Below are 19,558 nucleotides of genomic sequence, written 5' to 3' on the forward strand. Positions count from 1 at the left end.
ATTAACTTCGACTGAATATCATTGCACTCATCTATTGATGTTTGGAACTTTTTTATACTTGTATCTGTAAGTGGAGAAGACCTTACAGAAGTTGTGTTTTACACATAAAACAGCTCTGAAATAACTAATAAAATTTTATTGAACAATGAGAAAAAATACTGATTACAGTTTATTTCTACTGCATAAACTCTCATTTTACTCTTAAAGTCCTCAAATCCATGTACATGTGTGTATTCAGAACTTTGTAACTTAAAAGCAGTTTGGGAAAGCAATCAACGTTTTTGCAGAATAATAGCAGTGATAAGCACTTGATTTGTATTTTTCTTCTGTTCAGGTAACTTGAAAATGTAAACACCGAGCACTTTCTTGTCTGACTGCTGCCTTTCTCCTGTTTTTTAAAACATTCTTTAATGCAGAGCGTGCATAAGCAATTTCATTAGAAGGTGATGCTCATAACTGGGGAGCATTGATAAACATACAGAAGAATTCTTCACTGCTATTTTCTTACAGTGCTAAAACTGGTCTTGTTTTTTGCTTTTCTATTTTTCAGATGTTTAATGGTTTGTTTATGGTTTAATTGTCTGTCAACTTTGATTTTCTATTTGTTTAAAGATTTGATACTTTGTGACTTCTGGGTTCCTAAACTACTGTGGAACACTCCTCAACGATGGCTTTTTCTCTGAGACCAACATTGGGGATAAGATGGAGACAATTGTGTTTTTTCTAAATAGTCTTGCTGATGGTGTACTGAACTGTGGAGGGGTTGTTTCATGTGGAGAGGGTTTGGGGTTTTGTTTGTGGTTTTTTTGTTGGGTTTGCTGGTTTTTACCAAACAACCATCCTCTTTGTAATGACAAAATGTTTTAAGCAAGCAACCTTTTTAGTTCTCAGTGCATAAGGGAGTTATTTACCCCTCTTCTATTCACTGCTTTGAGCAGTATTTCCAAAATCATGTTTCCACAAGATGTGTCAGCTGGAGGTGTAGGGGACACATGAGCCATGGGCAATTTCAGATTCTGCAGGGTTGTAGATTTATAGTGCCTAATGTGAAAATTAAGTTTATAACTCTTTGTCTTACAAAACTGAAATGAATTTTCAGTGTTTATATGTCTGTGTCTCAAGAAAGTGAATGTATTGAAATTTAAGACAAACACATGTGGTTATTTGATCACTGTGACATAGGCACAGCCTGTTTTTCTCAGTTACCAGAAAGGGGACTGTGGAGTCTGCCAGACGTTTGGTGTTTGTCCTGACTTTGACCTTGTTGCAGAAGACTGTAAAGTGAATATTTTGGCCTCCCTTAGAGGCCTAGGCTTGCCATGTATGACCATGCCTTTGCTGGATTTCAGTGTTCAGCAGAGAGGAGTGTATGGAACTGCAGAGGAGGAGAAGCTTTGGAATCCATCTGGCCATTAAAACAGCTTTTTATTCGGGGTTGTGCAAGTGTTAGGAGCTGCTTCCCAAAGGTAAATAGAATCAGTGAGAACTGCCTGAAATCTGTGTTGAAAAATTGCTCATTCTTGTCAGTAGTCTCTGGTTATTTAACACCAGTGAATTGTGTCATGTGTGTTATGTTTACAGGATTAAACTCCTTGTCAGCTTGAGATCAGTAGCTGAAGGAGCTCTCGTTGGAGACAAACTGGCAGTGCCTAGTAGAGATAATGTGAAAAAAGTCATCTTTTCCAGGATATCACCAAGCTTGCTCACATTTGCCACAGCAAGTCCAGTGTTTCTTCCAGAGTAAGGCAACAGCTGGAAATAAAAAGCAATTCTGTCTGATCCCCAGCACAGAGGGACCTTTTGAAAATTGTTCTTTGTTTTGTTTTAGATGTTCAGAATCCTCAGATTGTAATTAGAATATTTAAAGCATTTTGTATATTGTGGATCTAAGATGGGAAGCATCCAAATACACAAGGTACACACCCTTTGCTCTTCTAGCACGTGTAACATCAATTTCATGGAGAAGTTTTAAAATAATAGTGTAATATAAATAGCGGCTCAAACAAAAATATTTAAATGGCCTAGTCAATGTGCAGTTTTTTCTTTGGTTTGCTTTTTTGGATTTTTTTAAAGTAATCTTGGAGTAATTCTGTGAGAAAGAGATGGTGCGAGCTATGTGCAGAGAAAGGTGTCTGGTTAGAAGTGAAGACTGTTAGAAGAAGAGTTTCTGTTATGGAAGGAAAAACTGATAAACTGTCACTACATACTCAATGAAATTCCAGAATTGGAAAACATCATATAAAGCAAATGCAACCAGAAAATTTTTATGAAAGTGAAAAATTTATTTAATACCAAGTCCAGTGATGAGTTTAGTCACAGTTTCAGTGCCTGCAACTTTCATTTCCATTTATTTAAAAATTCAGCACCATCTCTTAAATTGTTTTCCACAATGCCATTGGTTTTCTGGAAATGATAAATCTACTCATTGATTTTCTTATTTTATTATATACACAGTTAATTGTAGTCCAAGATTACAGCAAACAAGATGTTAATTTCTAGACAACCTATGTACATTTCCCTCAGAGTGTGTTACCGAAGCAAAGAGTACAAAGAGAATACCATTTGTGCTATCCTCACAGGAGCTGTCAATAAAAGATGTAATAGGGGATTTAGGAATCTGGAAATGGCCAACTAATTTATGTGAATCTATTTTATTTCAGCTAGAAAGCCCAAGCTCTGTTTCGTCTGCACTGCATATTGCAGAGCACAGGCTGTCTATAGAAAACCAGGCGGCTGCATATGGATAGTCCCTTGATATCATTCACTTGCTGTGTAATCTTATTATGCAAAGTTCTAATCTTCACCTAGAATGAATGCCTCTGGGTCAGAATATAGTCATATCAGGGTTTTTGAGGTCATGTTTTGTGATCCTTAGCTTATTCTTCTAAGTAGAGCTGGGATTTAAAGAGTATTCCCCAGACACTGGCAGAGATAGACGGCAAAACCTGCTGCCTTTTTGGAAGACAAGACCAACATGAGGTCCCTGGTAGGATTAAACTTGATTTGTAGCTGTAGGATTTTTTAACAGATGTATTATTGGACAGGGAATAGGGGGCCACCAGCACAGCGAAATTGGATCACAATTGGCATTCTCAGGGAGTCCGCTGGCTGCTAAAACAGCAGCTGCATGTGGATTTGACTTCTTTCAGGTGAAGCGACTTCCAGTCATTTGGAAAGGATGGGATGAAAAGGAACCTTGGTGATAATTTTGATGTCTGCAAGATTTAGTACCAATGTAATGGGATTATCGGTAACACCTTCACTGCAGAAAAAGCCACCTGGCGCTATAACTGGCAGCAACTGAGAACTAATCCTTTCCCATCTCTTGGATGTCATTCATGTGGCTCAAAGTGATTTCTGCCCTGCTAGCTGTGATTAATTTTATAAACAAACAAACAAACCCTGGTGATGAAAGCATAGGCTAAGGAAGGAAAAGGCAACAGAAGATAATAGTAATTACATTTTGCATTTTATTTGCTGTACAGTTGTGGAAAAATAACCAAATTGTGTTCTCTGGGATAAATATGGATTTGTGACCTTTTTTAACCAATGTTGATTTCAGTATAAATTTTTCAGCTGCCTGCTATATGATAGTAGGTAGTGCCTGGAAGTAATTACAACAGGTTTTAGACCATTAGTTCTGCAATAAGGATGTTTATACTACAGAGCCATTAAGTTTTCAAGGGGCCTGTCACTTAAATAATTTGTTTTATTGTGCTTAATGGTCTTATGTTCGATCTGGTGGAGTTGCCTGCTGATGGTACTTTGTATTAAAATTGTGTGACGTGGAAAACTTCAGCTGTTTACTTTCTTGTGATCAACAGTATGACTGTTTAAAAAATGTACTGATACAGAGTTCTCAGAGGAAAAAATTACATTTTAATGATGCTCAAGTTAATTGTGTGTTTTTTTTAAACAAACTAATTTTTTTTAAGTTTTTTTTTAAACTGGACTTACTTTTGGTACAATCACTTATTAAATAGAAGTTGTTACACTTCATGGAAACTTTTTTGATTTTGGTTGTTTGGGATGATGTCTAAAGATGAACCTTAACATTTAAAACACCCTCCCATACTCAGGAGGTACCTTGCCAGAGTCAGACTGTATAATTCAGGTCACTTTCTTGGGTAGTAGTCAAAAGCTTTTATATAAAGCTAAAATTTTTTTTATTGTTACCATAAAATCTGATAAGCTTGACCATTTGAAAAAAAATCCTACTACATTTATAAATGGGGGTTGGTGAAACCTATGTCTCAGGAGTTAAGAATTTATTTTAAGAGAACTGGGAACAAAATTTGAGAGCTCTTCTCTCATGTTCTGTCCTTGTGGTTAGTTTCTTACCACGGCAGCTCTAGCAGCAGGCAGAGCCCACTCTGAGCTCTGCGTTTCCCTGAGTAGCTCCCAAATCTACTTAGGAGTATTGCAGGAATACATGTCTAGGGTAACTGTCCCTAGGTTTGTGTCATCCAAAATCCAAAAGGAAATGGCTTGCAATCACTTTGAAACTTATTTTCTGAGATGCATTGCAGATGTTTGGAATTTCATAATAAAAATATTTTAGTTACAACCTGAGAGCTGTTGGCATGGGAGGTTTGCACATTCTCTTGATATTGTTACTGTTCATTTGTTCCAGTTTGATCTGTGTACTCTGGGCATTGTAATGCATTGTTTGTAAATGCCTTTTTACCTGCAATACCCACAGGGGCCTAAATTCTCTATTATCTTAATATGTTAATGTAAGGTTTCTGAATGGCATGGGGCAAAAATAAAGGATGCTTGTGCAGTATGTTTCTTTCTCCCAGAACTGAGAAGTTTTAAGAAGTATTGATGGTGGACTTCTCTCAAAACACAGCTGTGGTCATGCATTCACAGTAGTTCTGCAACTCAAATTCATCTACTGTGCCTCCACCTTCCTTTTATCACCTTTTCTAGCCACATTTCTGGGCTGAGTGTGTCTGGCCCTAAGGATTGGTTGGTGCTTTCACTAAATGAGAAGAGCCAACCACTTCTGTGCCTCACCAGAATGAATTCTGCTGAAAGTGCATTCCCCTTCCAGGGGAGCTGTTCCTGCAGTGTCCTGCAGTGAGCTGGGTGCTGCATCTGCCAATGACACAATTCAAGACTTTTCTGTTTTCCATTGTATTTCAGGTCATTTCTGTGAAAATAATCAGAAAATCTCATGAATGATGAATCACAGCTTGGTTTGAGCTGCTCTAGTCCAGAGGAGTTTATGTGAATAAAAAAGTTCTTATTTTTTTTGAAACAAGGAAGTGAACTTGGTAGAGAATATTTACTCCCAATAATCGTCATCTTTTGAATGTATTCAGGCAAAATTCCAGTAAATTCTAGTGAGAGCTGTGAAAATAAAGCCATGTACTTTTCAATTCCTGTCTTTAGTGAAATGCAGTGGAATGTAGAAGATGTCTTTATTTCATTTTGAAGTGGGCATTTTTTTTTTTTCAACATACTCTATTTGCTTAGCAAGCTCTATTGACCCATCTTATTAAAGGAGGGAAATCTTGCAGTGGTTTTAGTTCATGATAAGACAACACTGACATAAAGGGGATGATGTTTCTTACAGAAAGTAGAACGTGTTTCAATTACTTCAGTATGTCTGTTTTCCACTTCTTGAGTGTAACCATCAAATAGTGGTAAGGAAACATTTTAAGTAGATTAGCATTGCAGGAATTGAATCTGCTAATCACAGCTGGACCTGAATGTCTGGGAAGGGGGTCAGAAAATGTTTACAGGCTAATGTGCTGCAGCTTAGAGCAGAAAGACCTGATGCCTTATTTCTATATCCACCTCTTCAGACCTGTCTGATTATTTGTTGGTTGTACTGTATGGTTTCATGACTGTTGGGTTTATTTAATGTTAGACTGGTTGTTCTCCAATGAATGATCCTCTTGTGTTTTGCTGCAGAACCAGCTGAGCAACGCAGCACTGTAGGATGCTCCGCAATGCCCTAGGAAAAACCTTCCGATTCCTGGGGTACACAGTGCAGTATGGCTGCATAGCACACTGTGCCTTTGAGTACCTTGGAGGAATTGTTGTGGTAACTCTTCCTTTTCATGACATTTGAAAGGAGACAAAACTGTAATACTGATCCTTTTGTACATGATGGTGCCAGTATTTCAGGTTTCTTGATTTTCTTCGAAGCACATAACACAATTTATGGGAAGCAGGTCCAGCCTTTATGAAAGCTATTTGTACTTTAGGCATTCATGTTTTCTGATGTGTTACTGCTTGAAGCATCACTGAAGTAAATGGAAAACTCTGATTAAGCCTTTTGCAGAGAGTCCATCCTTTAAGTAAGACTGGAGTCACTGATAGGAAATGCCTGTGTTTCACACTCTGGCCAAATTTCTGGGTGTTTTATGCTCCCTGCCCCTCCTCCTCAGGTCCTTAATCTGGCAGATACTGCTGCTGGGCATGGGGGAGTTTGGCTGTGAGCTGCTCTTGCAGCTTCTGTGATGATTCTGTGTCCCACAGAAGGGAAAGGGGTAGGCTGGTCCTAAAAATTGAGTGCTGCTCCTAAAAATTTCTTGGAAATGCAGTGCTGAAAGGAATCCTTAAGGGCCTGTAGCACCTAGTGCAGTTCAGGACCAACCCCAAGGAAATATGCAGCTGTAACAGAGTTAGAGGTGCTCTGGAGGCTCCCCTCAGCTTTTAAATGCATCACACATTCCTTGGAGGCGCTCACTTCTAGTTCTCTGTATTCCACCTTTTCAAATTTATTAGCAAATCATTTTAATATTAGTTTATTTTAGATAAAAGTAGTTTGAAGTAGTAATTTTTTTTCTCCTTTATTTTTAATTTGCAGTGTTCTGGACCTTCAATGGAACCAACCATTCAAAACTCTGATATTGTCTTTTCGGAGAACCTCAGCCGCCACTTCTATTGCATTCGAAAGTATGCTGCTCTGTTGAGACCACATCTGACATTCTCTTTGCCAGGGCTTCTCAATAGCCACATTTTGGCCTTTATTTTTTGTGCATTTTTCTGCTTCTAACTTGCACTTTTTCATTGTGTCTAAAAGATGTTAAAATTATCAGCACTAACAGCCCAATGAATAACTTGTCAAAATTCAGTTTGGATTTAGTCTATTGTCACTTTAAAAGCTTTGTCCAAAAAATAGAAGAAAATCTATTGAGTGAATGTAGCTGCTTCTCTAAGCAGTTTGGTCTGGAAAACCAACTGTGGGTATAACTGGTCTCAGGTTGTAGTCTTAAATGTTTTATAAATGATCTAAGTAACAAAACTTCACTTTTAAAATTCTGTAAAATTATACCTGAGTAAAACTGAAGAAACCAAAATTGTACACAAGAATTTTCAGCATAATGGGCAATCTTTAATGTGTGTGAATATTTTTGGAGTAGACACATGGATGACCGTGTACTCAGTCAAATAGTTTGTAATTAGAGTTCTTCTGTTTGTTTTTGTTTTTGTTTTTTCCTCTCAGAGGAGATATTGTAATTGTGAAAAGCCCAAATGACCCCAAATCAAATATCTGTAAAAGAGTAATTGGCTTGGAAGGGGATAAAGTCTGCACAAGCAATCCTTCAGATTTCCTTAAGAGTCACAGCTATGTAAGTATTAGAGTTTCTTACTATGTAAATTAATGATTACTGAAGTAGGCCTGGTGGTCTGTAAAGGATTTGCAATATTTGAGGTTCATAATAAATCATAAATTATTACATTAATAAATTATTATTCTTGAATATGTACAGTAAAATGTTGTACATTTAGACTGTGTATGCCAAGCTGTCTTTCTCTGCCTTTTGTGTGTGTAGGAACTGTAGACAGATAATATTTTTGCTCTTTCTTTGCTTAGTCCTTCTTTCCTGGAAAAATACGCTGACATTCTCTGTATAAAAAGTACTGTACAGATGACAGATTCAGGTGCTTGGTGTTCAGGCAAAACTGTTCCTGTATCTTAAACACTAAGAAGTGAATATTTGACTCTGCAGTAGCTTTGAATGTTTTTCTTTCAAAATTAACTTTAGTGTGTCGCTATTTCAATGCAGCAATATTTTATGTTCCTCAGTATGGTTGGAAAAGTATAAATTTTCCTAGCTTGACCAAAAGGTCAGGTGGTGCAATGAAAAGGGAAAAATAATCTTAATGCTCATTTGTCCTTAATGCAGCTAGACTTCACAGAAGTTTGGGAAGATCAGTGATAAAATGTTTTTAGCAACTTCTTTTTAGGCTATCATTAGAAAAATCCTCAGGAATCATGATCACAAAAAAATGTAGGGTTTTCCTTGTCCCAGAGGCATATTTGATTGTTACCTCTATTCAGCACCTTGTGGAGCCATTAGATATTCCCAGGTATTTTGAATCTTTCAAGAAAGCTGTGATTTTGCCCTTTCATATCCACTTCATCCTCAGAGTAAGAAGAATGAGCATGTGGCCAAAGTCCTGTGCTGTGAAGGTGGAGAATTTTATGGAACACTGTTTACAGGCAGCTGCAGTGTGTGACACATAAATCCTTTAAGAGTTTAGCTTCCATAGAGGCAGCCACCTTCACCAGGGAACTTCCAGGTACCATTGCTTTATTTGTATTAAGCAGCTGAAGTGGAGTTTGTCTTTACTAAAAGCAAAAATTCTTGTCAGCATTTTGTTTAGCACCAGAAAATGAGGATATGAGCCATACCCTGCTCTGAGGGTTTGAATTTGTTCCTTGCACTCTAATGTTGAGGCAAGACATCTTGGGCACCTACCTCTAATCTGCACTTCTGGTCTAATCCAGTGCCACTGAAGCTGCTGTTCTTAGACTTGGGTCCCTTGTGGGCGTAAAGAAAGAACTCATTCTCTGTTACATTTTGAAGGGGAGGACAGAACATTTAATTTTTCCACAGATCAAATTGTGTTAACCATTTATCCAACAAAAAACCTACCGAAAACCCCAAAGAACACAAACCCACCTTTCTCACCAAGTTGAAGAAATCTTCCAAATTTAGTGGAGCTCCTAATTGTGATGGAATACGCATTTTTCAGAGGAGTTCAAGTTGAGAGGGAAACCTGAATGCTGTGACTGAATTTCTCTGAGCATCTTGTTCCTCATTTGACTTACTCTTGAAGAGGAAGTTTGGGAAAGATTTGTACTTAAAACAGGATGTCAGCTTTTCTGGAAACACTGAAGTAACCAAATGAATATGCAGCAGAACAATTTCTGCTCTAGTGCAGGATTTCTTGTCTTGTTTTAGTCCAAAATATGAGGAAAAAGAGCAGATGGGCAATGCAGAGTCCATTTCCTGTTTTCATAAAGGCTAATGTGTGGAAATATAGCAAAGTGACAAGCTTTTGTAATTCTTACATCATAAATTGTATCTAGGAGGAGAAATTATCTAAATGGAAATACTCTTGTGCCTGATACTTGTTTTCCTTCTGCCTTTAGTGCTTGGTAAAGAGGTAGGTCTTTCCATCTGTTCAGGAGACACCTCCTTTACAGAAGAGTAAATTCGCAATGTGGATATATCTGTACTTTGTGTTTGTAACTGAGGCTGGATTATTCACTAAGTAAATTGTTGGGGAGGGGAAATGTGATGTGTGTTTATGTTTAGGCAATTGCTTAATCAAATTCCTTCTTTTGAATCACTGTGCTATGTGCTTTTAACCTAAACACAGAATTCCTCACAGCAAATAACGGCAGCAGATGTACAGAGAACTGGCTGTTCTGTTGGTACTTGCCTGAGGTGGGTTTTTGAAAAAAAAAAAGATTGTCCAAACTGGGGAAAGGCCTGGGCTGTGATTCCAAATTGCCAGGAGTGCTGCTGGGGGTCTGTTTGCCAGGGGAAGGTGCCACTCCTTAAGTGAGCAAAGCTTGGCACGTGTCATGAGTTTTGCACTTTATATTTGGCTACTGACTGCCTTTTTTCAAACAGGAAATCTGAGTGGTGTGTGAATGCTGTGACTCCAAAGTGTGTAAGGTCAGAGCAGCCTTTGTTTTTATTATAGCAAACTGCTCAGTTTTCCTTGAGGGCTTGTCTCCTATTTTGGGAAGTTCCTGTCATGTTTGCAGACTTACACAGTAAATAGGAATATCAGATGCCAGCAATATTGCCAAATTAGGCAGCTCAGAGCCCTGCTTCAGTCTGTGCTGGTGGTTGCCAGCTAGTGGATAGGTTTTCTGAGTTAGCCAGTCCCTGGAGATGGCAGAGTAATGGCAATACAATGGACTTCGTGCAGCTGAGGGTGAAATTGCCTGTAAGCACCTGCCTTAGAATTGCCCTAAAAGGGGAATCCTCAGCACCACATTAGTAGGAATTGTTCTTAGACTGTATTGACTGTCAGTGGTAGTGTTGGCATATTTTACAGGATTGAAGTTGGGGATTAGAAGCATTGTCACAGTTCTTACCCTGAAGCCTAAGAGGATGCTAAAATCAGATCCTGCTTGAGGTGCTGGTTCATTCATGAATATACTTCTCAGGATGCCTTTATGTGTAGGTAGGAGAATGGAGAACTCTGTTTACAATTTGCTCTGTAAAATTACACAGATGAGATACATTATTGCTGCAAACAACCAAGGAGATACATGTAGATTTAAAAAAAGCAAACAAAACAAACCAACCTTCCAAGCTATAATGAAAAGAAACAAACAAACAAACAAAAAAATCATATTCTGAAAAGAGGTATTTCAGCTGAGTAGAAATGCACGATAGCAGTGGCAGTTAAAATACTCTTGCTCTTGTATTTAACTGAAGGAATGCATCATAAGAGAAAATAATTTTTGTCTGAGTGCACTAAGTGTAAAGCTGTATCAAAAAATTGTTTTTGATGGAGCTGTTGGATTACAGGCTGATGGAACAAATGCCACATATATGAGTTGTATAAATCAGGCATGTGCTGAAATTACAATTTAAGTACATAAGATTGGAGTTTATCTGTAGAATAATAATTAGGGAAACAATAATTACCAATAATTAGGGAAATCTTCCTATTTACATCAAAGTATAATTAAATTCCTTTTTTGAATAAGCTGCTATAGTATTACAAAGTTAGGAAAAGGTGTTGATATCTGGTGTGGAATGTGAGCATTAGGCTGGCAGTTTTGCAGGGCTCTTTTTTGGTTTTGTGCTAAGTGTACATTTCTAATTAGAAACAAGTGTATTTACTGTAATAAACATTTAAGAATGCAAAATGTATTTTTTCTGTATCAGAGGCAATGTGGTATGAGCCCAGAAGTTAAAAAGCTAAACAACTAATGTTGTATTCAGAACTACTTTCACTTTTTAAAATATATCCTATTTTATTCATTTAACTATATGGATGTAAATAATGAGAATTAATAAGGAAATTAATCACAGTTAACCCCTGAAATGGTCCTTAAAAAAAACCACCAAACAACAGCTGAGAGATTATTTTTCATATTTAGGCTTTTATTTCCTGTTTATAAATGTCTTAATACAGGTTTATAATTCAGATTGAGTATCTTATTGCTCTATTTGAATTAGTTTTAATGCCATTTACTTTAGCTTTAATTTCTTTACGTACCATATGTTCTGGTGCTGCAGGTCCTATTTACAGTTTGAAGAAGTGAGGGGTAAACCATCAGAATCAAACAGCTTGTATGTCATAAACCACCAATATGCTGAGCCTTCGTGGCACTTAAACAAAAGTAGTCCCTAATAATGTCACTTAATAGAGGCAGAGTCTGTAAATAAGGAACTGCCTTCTGCAAGTCCCAGTGATAAAAAGCTGAGATACAAATCCATATCTCAGCAACCCTGTGCTGGTGATCAATCACAGCTCCCACTAATGCTGCCAGCCTGGCTGCTGGGGGAGTGTGTTTGCCTTGTGCTAAGAGATGGCATCTCCTCATCCTGTGGGAGCTCCAGAGCTAATAGAATTCCCAGGATAATGTACCTCACTGTGTTTGCACAGTGCTATTAACTCTTCAACAGGTCTTGGCAAATGCAGTAAGAATATGATGTGGGCACTAAGAATAGCATAATGTCAAGGCAAACAACACAGTATCTTAATCACTGCCCAGTTCTACAGGTTTTGGGTACACCGTGCAAGACACTGAAAATGGTCTGATATTTCACAGCACTCAGTACTATTGGATAGTCTCTTTAAAATATCCTAAGTAGCAATTAAAAATAAACCTCATTAAAACTCCACTTCTTTTCCCTTTGCTCTAAGTAGCTTAATGTTTACATTCATGGTTTAGTACTTCACTGAGTAAGTTTCAGTAGTTGCTGATATGGAAAATGAGTAAGGTATTTTCTTGCTCCTCCTTAGCTCTAAGTGTTCTAGAGGCTTGAGAGAAAGTCATGCCATAATTCTAACCAGGAGCTGTGCTGAATGTCTGGGGGAGAGAGAGCTAATTTGGCATATTTGTTGGTTTGCTGATGGCTCTATATCCCGGTATAGAGAGCTCATGACTCATGCTTACTTTGAATTTTCTGAGAAGTTGTTTTAAATCAAAAATCTGATTTGTCAAAACTAAATTGTTCAAGGGAAAAGAAGCACAAATGAATTTATCAGTCTAATTCCCAATATTTCCAGGGTTTCTTCAGCTCAAGTGGCTTGGTCTTTGTACCGTTGCAATTTTAATTTGGTGATACTTCAAGAACATAGAAGTAGCTACATTTTATGATTCTGTTATTCCTCTGCTCAAAGTTCAGTAATAACTTTTAGGGAGCTGCTCAGGATAGTGAAACCAACTACTTGGGACTCAAAGCTTCTGAGCACAAGTTTAGTTTCACTGTACCAGCTGTGCAGGAGAGATTCAGGTCACTCCTGGTGGAGCTGGTGACAAGATTCCTTAACCCTGATATTATTTAATAGCCACTGCCCTCCCAGGCTGAACCTGCAGTGGGCACAGGGCACACCAGTGATGGTGATGGGTTCTGTGTTAGAACCAGTAAGTTCCAGTTGGGGTCTGCACCCACAGGGTTTTTTGTTCTCAGATTTACACTTTTGGGTGACCCTGTTACATCATCTGTCTAGAGAAGAAAATGAAACCCTTCTTAATTATTGCTGTCAGAAAGGTCTCTGTAAACTGTTAAGTAATCTTTGATGGATTTGTAATCAATATTTGCTTCTAAAACACTCAATCTTCTGTAAATCTAAGGCTAATAAGAGTCTGGACTGATGAATCTCAGACATATTCTGAATTTTTGTCCAGGAGTTCCTAAATGTAGCTAGGAGATTTGGGTCTGAAAATTTTGGCCTAAGAACATGAACCAGTTTTAATTTTAACTGATAATAGTTTTAGAAAATGAAAGGTGACTAATAATTTAAATTTAGCTCTTAGAGGTTTTAGAAATTAGATATATAGCTTTACCAGCTGATTGATTTGTGTGTATTTAACAGTGTGATCTAGATCTCAGCATTAAACATTTACAGCAGTAAACAATGCGTGGAACTGTTTGCATTATTTAACACAGTTGAAAAGTTTTGCAACAGGTAAAAAGTGATACTGAGAGAAATCAGGTATTTTTCTCATTTGACTGGCATAGACATCTCTGATGTGAAAACCTCTCCTATGAAGCTGTGAGTGTAGTGATCAAACCCTTTAGGTTCCATATGACTGAGCTCAGAACAATAGTAGTTCCTCCTACATTACACAAAGTTTAGAAGGAGCAGCAATGGTTAAACCCCAAACATTGAATAAATGACTGACTGACAAGTCACTGTAACACCCAGGTTTTTGTTACAGAACAACACCTAACTGCTGTGCTTGCACAGTAGAGAAAAATGTCTTAGAAATTCAAGCCGAAGTTAATATTCCTTAGTTCCCCAGTGATGTGTGAGTTAACTCTGAAGTGTGATTTTAATTTAATTTCAGTATTTTAATATTGGTTAATATTTAATTTCAAAACTTAGACAAGTCTTCATATCTTACCTTTTTTATAAATCTTCCATTAAAATTACAAATGTCTTTAGTACAGAGAATGAATTAATAATACAAATATGTAATCACAATGAATTAGATTTCTGTATAAAAACACATTAGTGTTTCACTCTTATCCTCTCTAATAACAACCTGGACCAACATCATAATGTCTTCTTTTTAATATGTGCATTTAAACAAACTGGGTCAAGTACATTATGTCTTATTCATAAGCAGATTAAACTGTTCAGCAAGTAGAGGAAAAATGCTAAACTCTTTGCAAGTACCTATAAATTTAAGGTAAATTCATTCTGTTCTATTAAGAAATATTAAATTCCAGGTAATTCAGCCTTTTAAGCATACATAGAAGATGTTGATTTAATGTCTGCTATACAGTTTAAGTTCCAGTATGGTTGCTACCATTTAATAGCTTTCTCAGCTCAAAAAAGTAAATATAAATGCTTACCCTGATTCTGAAAATATTGAGCTAATTAATGTGTTTGGTTTTATACAGATGGCAGCCTTAATGTGAACAACATTTATGATAAAGCTACAGAAACAGTGCCTGGAGCAACTGGATCATTAAAAAAAGTATTTGTTAAGCATTATTCAGTCTTGGTTCTGAATTAATAAATAAAGGATTAAGGGGTAGTTATGTGAGACTTTCAGTACAGAGTGATAAAACAAACTCCTGCATTTCTGTGGTGTATATTTTATCCTAACTAGATGCAATTTACTTAAATAAGGCAATTTAATCAGTATTTAGTAAATTTGTCATTTGATATTGTAGAATCTTTCATCATATTTCACTTTAATCAAGAAAGGTAACACCTGTGGTTTATTCACAAAAGCTTCTTTTGTTAAATGAACACCCGCAGGCCATGAAGCAATTACATTTGTTGCTTGTACCAAAGTAGGAGGCACTTAAATAGACCTTAGTAGGGATAGATGAGAACTTGCAGACTTTATTCTTTTGTCCAGCACTGAGATTAGTTCTTATCATAGCTCAAGAAGGAAGCCTCTGAACTGAAAAGAAAAGATGGGAATGATTTAAAGTTCTTCTTAAGTTAGAAACTTTGATATTGCTGGAGGTGATGTGAATACCTGTGACCTTACAAAAGTTCAAACATCTACTCCCAGCTGATTGCGCGTGCTGATGTTTTTTGAGATTGCAAGACATTCATGTTTATAAGTCCTTTAAAATCACTGGCAAAAGCTCTCTCAAAACAAAAAACTGTTTTTTTGGTTGGGTTTGGGGGTATTTTTGAGGCAGATAATTTAGTCTGTTAGATTTATTTGCAATACATTAATTTCCTAATATGGCAGTTAATGTAGCACAGCGTTCTTATTTCTTGGTTTGAAGATAATTGAATAATCAAAGAAAAAAGTTTGGCATCATGTAAAGAGACCAAAAGAATATAATTATTTGATTCCCCCCCATTTAGGTAAATTATTGTTTTATGCTGGTGAGTATGCATCAAATACCTGCCCTGTACTTCAGTTTTGCTACTTTTAACTGCACCACTGAGTAAATTCCAACAGCTCTGCAAATTTTGCCAATTTGTTGCAATGAAAGATGCTTATTTGGGGTGAAAGAGAATGAACTACTGCTTCAAACTCAGTTGTTCCCAAGGACTGCCTTGTTCTGGGGAGGGAGCAGAGTCCTGTCTGATGGGTGTCTTTCATTCTCCCACATTTAAGCTGCTGTGCAGATAACCGGTTCTGCCTGAGAACTGCCGTCCCTTGGAAGTAAATCCTGGGATAATCTGCAGGGAACAGAGGCACACGGCTTGCTGAGGCAGAGGGAGTTGCCTGCAGACAGTCAGAGGCAGCGTTTCACAGCAACCTGCACTGCTGAGGAATTGCTGGTTCTGCAGGAGTCCCACTGGTTCTGTGAAAATTCAGCTGCTGAAGTGTGAGATTTTCCCATCTTTAGTTCTGGCTATGTGTAGGGGGGATCAGAAATGTTGCCCAGCCCAGGGCAATGCTTTTACCCCTCATCAGTGTGGCTTTGTAGTCCCTCTGTGTAGTGGGAACTGCGATTTCAGTGGTACTTCTTGGATACAGTTACCTTTGTCCAAGAGCTCCATTGCCTGGAGATACCAAAATGCAATGCTGTGAGTTGTCACACAAGTGGCTTTCCCTTTGCCTTGGGTTTTTTGGCAGCAGCAGCACATTGCTGTGTAATTAATACATTCTTACTAAAAATACAGGTTTCCAACAGTAAATTTTTTTTCTTTGGTGACTATTATTCCCAGCTAGTGTGCTTGTGCAGTGTTTCAGATTAGATCCTGGCTCTGCAAAGGCTGATACTCCAAGTGAACTATTCCCTGTATGTAATCCCACTGAGATCAGTGATGTGGTGTAGAGAGAGCCTTGAAGGATTCTGGCACTGGCCTTTATTTCAAATGGGTTTATACTACTTTTTTTTTTTTTTTTTAATTTTAAAAAAATTAATGATTGTGGCCTTTCACTGGTATTTGGTTTTACGTTTTCCTATAATTCTTGTGATTTTTATTGCTTGTCTCAATTCTAGGTTGTAGTGAAGTGCCTAGATGATGGACAGACACCCTACAAAGGTTTTACAGTGCATTATTCCTAGATGAATTGCACATTCTGACAGTCCTCTTAATGCTAAATTCAGAGGTGTAGGGCCTAGTCATGCCTTCCAGGGAGAACTGCAAAATTTACCTTAAGTGCTAAATTTCAGGATATAGGAAGACACTTTACTGCGAATGTTCTACCTGAAATGCAAACTGTGAACATCCTATCTAGACAAATAATTATTCCTACTACTGGAAGTAGTTTTACACCATTGCAGGCAAAAGCATTTATTTTATTTTTTGTCATTCTGGAGCTTGGTAGAAATATGGGACGTGTTCTAGAAAGTTTTTGGATATACTTGAGTTATGAGTAGTTCTTTATTTTACACAGTGAAAGAGAAGCATCACATTCTGCCTGTGAATTGGGAGAAGTGCAAAAGTACAGGAACCAGAACAGCACAAGGGGAGCAGGAGCACAGGAGCAACAGGAGCACATTGCAAGAAGTTGCAGCAACAGGAAATATTAGCATGGGTTTGCTTTCTATATTTAAGGAAAAAAGTCTACCTTTCATAGTAATTCCACCTTGTCCTGTTTGTGTATTTGCTGAGGGAGTCTGTCACAGTGACAGCAGTTTGATGTCTGACTTGTTATTCCAGTAGATGTTGGACAGGGGAGTTTGCAGCAGAAGGGTCAGGAGGCTGCCTTACACTGTTATTTGCACGTGAGAAACAAACTCACAGTGTGAGATGTGCACACAGGGAGTGCTTTGGTTGGGTCCCCTGAACTAAGTGAACACAAATAACCAACTACCCTGCTGGACATCCCAAACAGGCTGTGTTCCATGGAATCTTTGAGGAAAACAGCAGTGGCAGCACATGGTCAAACAGAGATCTATAAAAAACACAAGATGCACATTTTACGCAGGTCATTTGGCTCTGGATAGAAGTTTTTTAAAATGTTTAAATTGAATTTGGGTTGGTTTTTTTTGTTTGCGAAGCTGCTTGGGTAGGAGGAGGGCCAAAATCATCTAGCTGGAACTAGCTGGCCTTCCCAGAGGAAGCCCTTCCCTGCACATGCCAGGAATCTGATCAGCCTACCAAACAAAGGTGACACACACGCTGAATAGGGAATTCCTGTCTGGATGAACTGGGAGAACAAGCAGTAAAGGAGCTTGGCTGAAGAAGTGGATCAGTTAAAAACAAAGGAGGTGGTATTCCTGAGCCTGTGGAAGGAGATGGCAGTGGGTTTCAAAAGGGGTTAGACCTTGCTGGTCATGTGTGATTCAAATGCTGAGAGTTTGTGCCCTCTGACACACCTACAGCACCTTTCCTGAGTGCCACAGAAATACAGGGAGGGATGGACAGGCTCACAGACACTTTCTGCAGTGAGTTTTGTTCTGCCACTGCCAAAGGCAACCTGTGGCATCTCAATTCACAGCTGACACGTTTGCCATAGCAAAGGGGCTCTGGCAGCAGTGTGCCAGCCTTGGATCCTGGTTCTGCTAACAGGCACGTGGGAGCATGGCTAAGCAAGAGCTTCAAATGAAAGACCAGATTCCCAGGGAGTGTTACCTGGCCTACAAATACCAATTGTGGTTTCTTCCACTGGGGTCTTGGATTTGTTCTTACTGGTTTACAATCAGCCTTTACGTGGTATTTCACTTTGTTTAATCTTTTACCCATGAACTCTCTCTTATGTAGACTGTTGTGTTTAGAGTCTGCGTGGCTCAGTTCTAAAACATTCATGCTACTCGTACTGTGAGTTTAATTTTGAATAGTTTATTTATATAGTTAGTTTCCATATTTTTTCCTCTGAATTGTGGTCATAGTACACAATTCCATGTGTGTGTTTCAAGTACATACTTGGTTTTGGAAAAATGTATGTTAGTTTAAAGCCCATATTAAATATTCTCTAGATTGAGAATATGTTTCTTCATTTAAATTTTCGGCCTGGTTTAAAATTTTAGAAACAAAACCCAATTAGAAATGTAATTATTAAGTATTTTAGTCGGTAACTTGATAGAGGTTATTTGCAACTGAAACTTTTTTTAAATGAAAATATTGTAAAATGTATTGTATGTTCCAAGCAGATATCTTAGTTTAAGACTTGTAGGAGTAACTTTTCATATATGAAAGCTTGATACTCTCATTTAGGTAACTGTTACAGCTATGTTGCTATTTCTTATTTTGTCATTGAGTCAGCCAGTGAATGCCATGAATCTGTGGTATGTAATATAGTTAATGCATAATATATATGGGCAATGAAAGGTCTTTGTCATATAGTATAAGGTCACCATCATTAATTTTCAAATTATAAAAAGGGATTTGCTGTTTTGTGATCATCATTATTGCAATATAATGTGTTGTGGATTCTGCCTGCACATAGAATGAACTGTGATCTTAATTAGAACTTTGACAAGCCTACTCCGATAAAATGATGAGATTATTCGTAATTGATGTCACAATCAATTACCAGTTAGTTCATCATGAATCTACTAACAGGTCTAGCCTTGGTGCTGGCCCCAGGATGTTGATGAGTGTGTGGCTGCCCTGTTCATGCTGTTACTGCGACAGGAGGGCAGATTTTCAGTCAACATCCTAATGACCTCTTTTGAAGTCTATTAAATTAATGACCCTGTCACATTGGTCTAACCTCTTACATCTTCATTTTGGATTTTTTGTTGCAAACCATTGGTTTTTGAGCACATGATAGAACAGATACTTTGGAGCACTCCTTCTCATCCCTCTAAATCCGGCAGTGGGTCTTACTAGATTCAATAAAATTTAGTTCATTAGACAGTCATGAAATAAAGAGCACAGAAATCAGGAAAAACACTCTTAAGGCAAAATGTGCTTAACACCATTCTGTCCTGGTTTCTTTTTACATTTCAATCTTGCTTAATCATAGGTGCCTAAAGGACATGTTTGGTTAGAAGGTGATAATCTCAGGAATTCTACAGATTCCAGGTGCTACGGACCTGTTCCTTATGGGCTGATAAGAGGACGCATTTGTCTTAAGGTGTGTGAATTTATACTATCTAAAAATAGTTGCATTAAAACATTTTTAATGTGTGGGTGTTAGGTATTGAAACTTGCCTCCCCAACTTTGTCTGGCCAAAGCAAATGTAAAGGAAAGCATGAACACTCCACCACCTGCTGTAAAAGGATAAAT

At 37.8% G+C, this 19,558-nt stretch overlaps 1 protein-coding gene across 3 annotated transcripts in view; it reads left to right on the forward strand.

Moving 5' to 3' along the window:
• IMMP1L (inner mitochondrial membrane peptidase subunit 1) overlaps positions 1-19,558 on the forward strand; it is a 30,862-nt gene that overhangs the window by 6,724 nt on the left and 4,580 nt on the right. The window contains exons 2-7 of one of the 3 annotated variants that reach the window (XM_033063163.2): positions 1,350-1,466; positions 1,582-1,915; positions 5,923-6,055; positions 6,824-6,912; positions 7,463-7,589; positions 19,295-19,405. In XM_033063163.2, coding sequence (XP_032919054.1) covers positions 5,951-6,055; positions 6,824-6,912; positions 7,463-7,589; positions 19,295-19,405 — 432 coding nt within the window. In that variant the 5' untranslated portion in view covers positions 1,350-1,466; positions 1,582-1,915; positions 5,923-5,950. The remainder of the gene's footprint in view (positions 1-1,349; positions 1,467-1,581; positions 1,916-5,922; positions 6,056-6,823; positions 6,913-7,462; positions 7,590-19,294; positions 19,406-19,558) is intronic. The other 2 variants (XM_033063162.2, XM_033063161.2) reach the window with 2 other exon arrangements.

The sequence above is a fragment of the Catharus ustulatus genome, chromosome 6 (genome assembly GCF_009819885.2).
Source record: "Catharus ustulatus isolate bCatUst1 chromosome 6, bCatUst1.pri.v2, whole genome shotgun sequence".
Taxonomy (NCBI): Eukaryota; Metazoa; Chordata; class Aves; order Passeriformes; family Turdidae; genus Catharus; species Catharus ustulatus.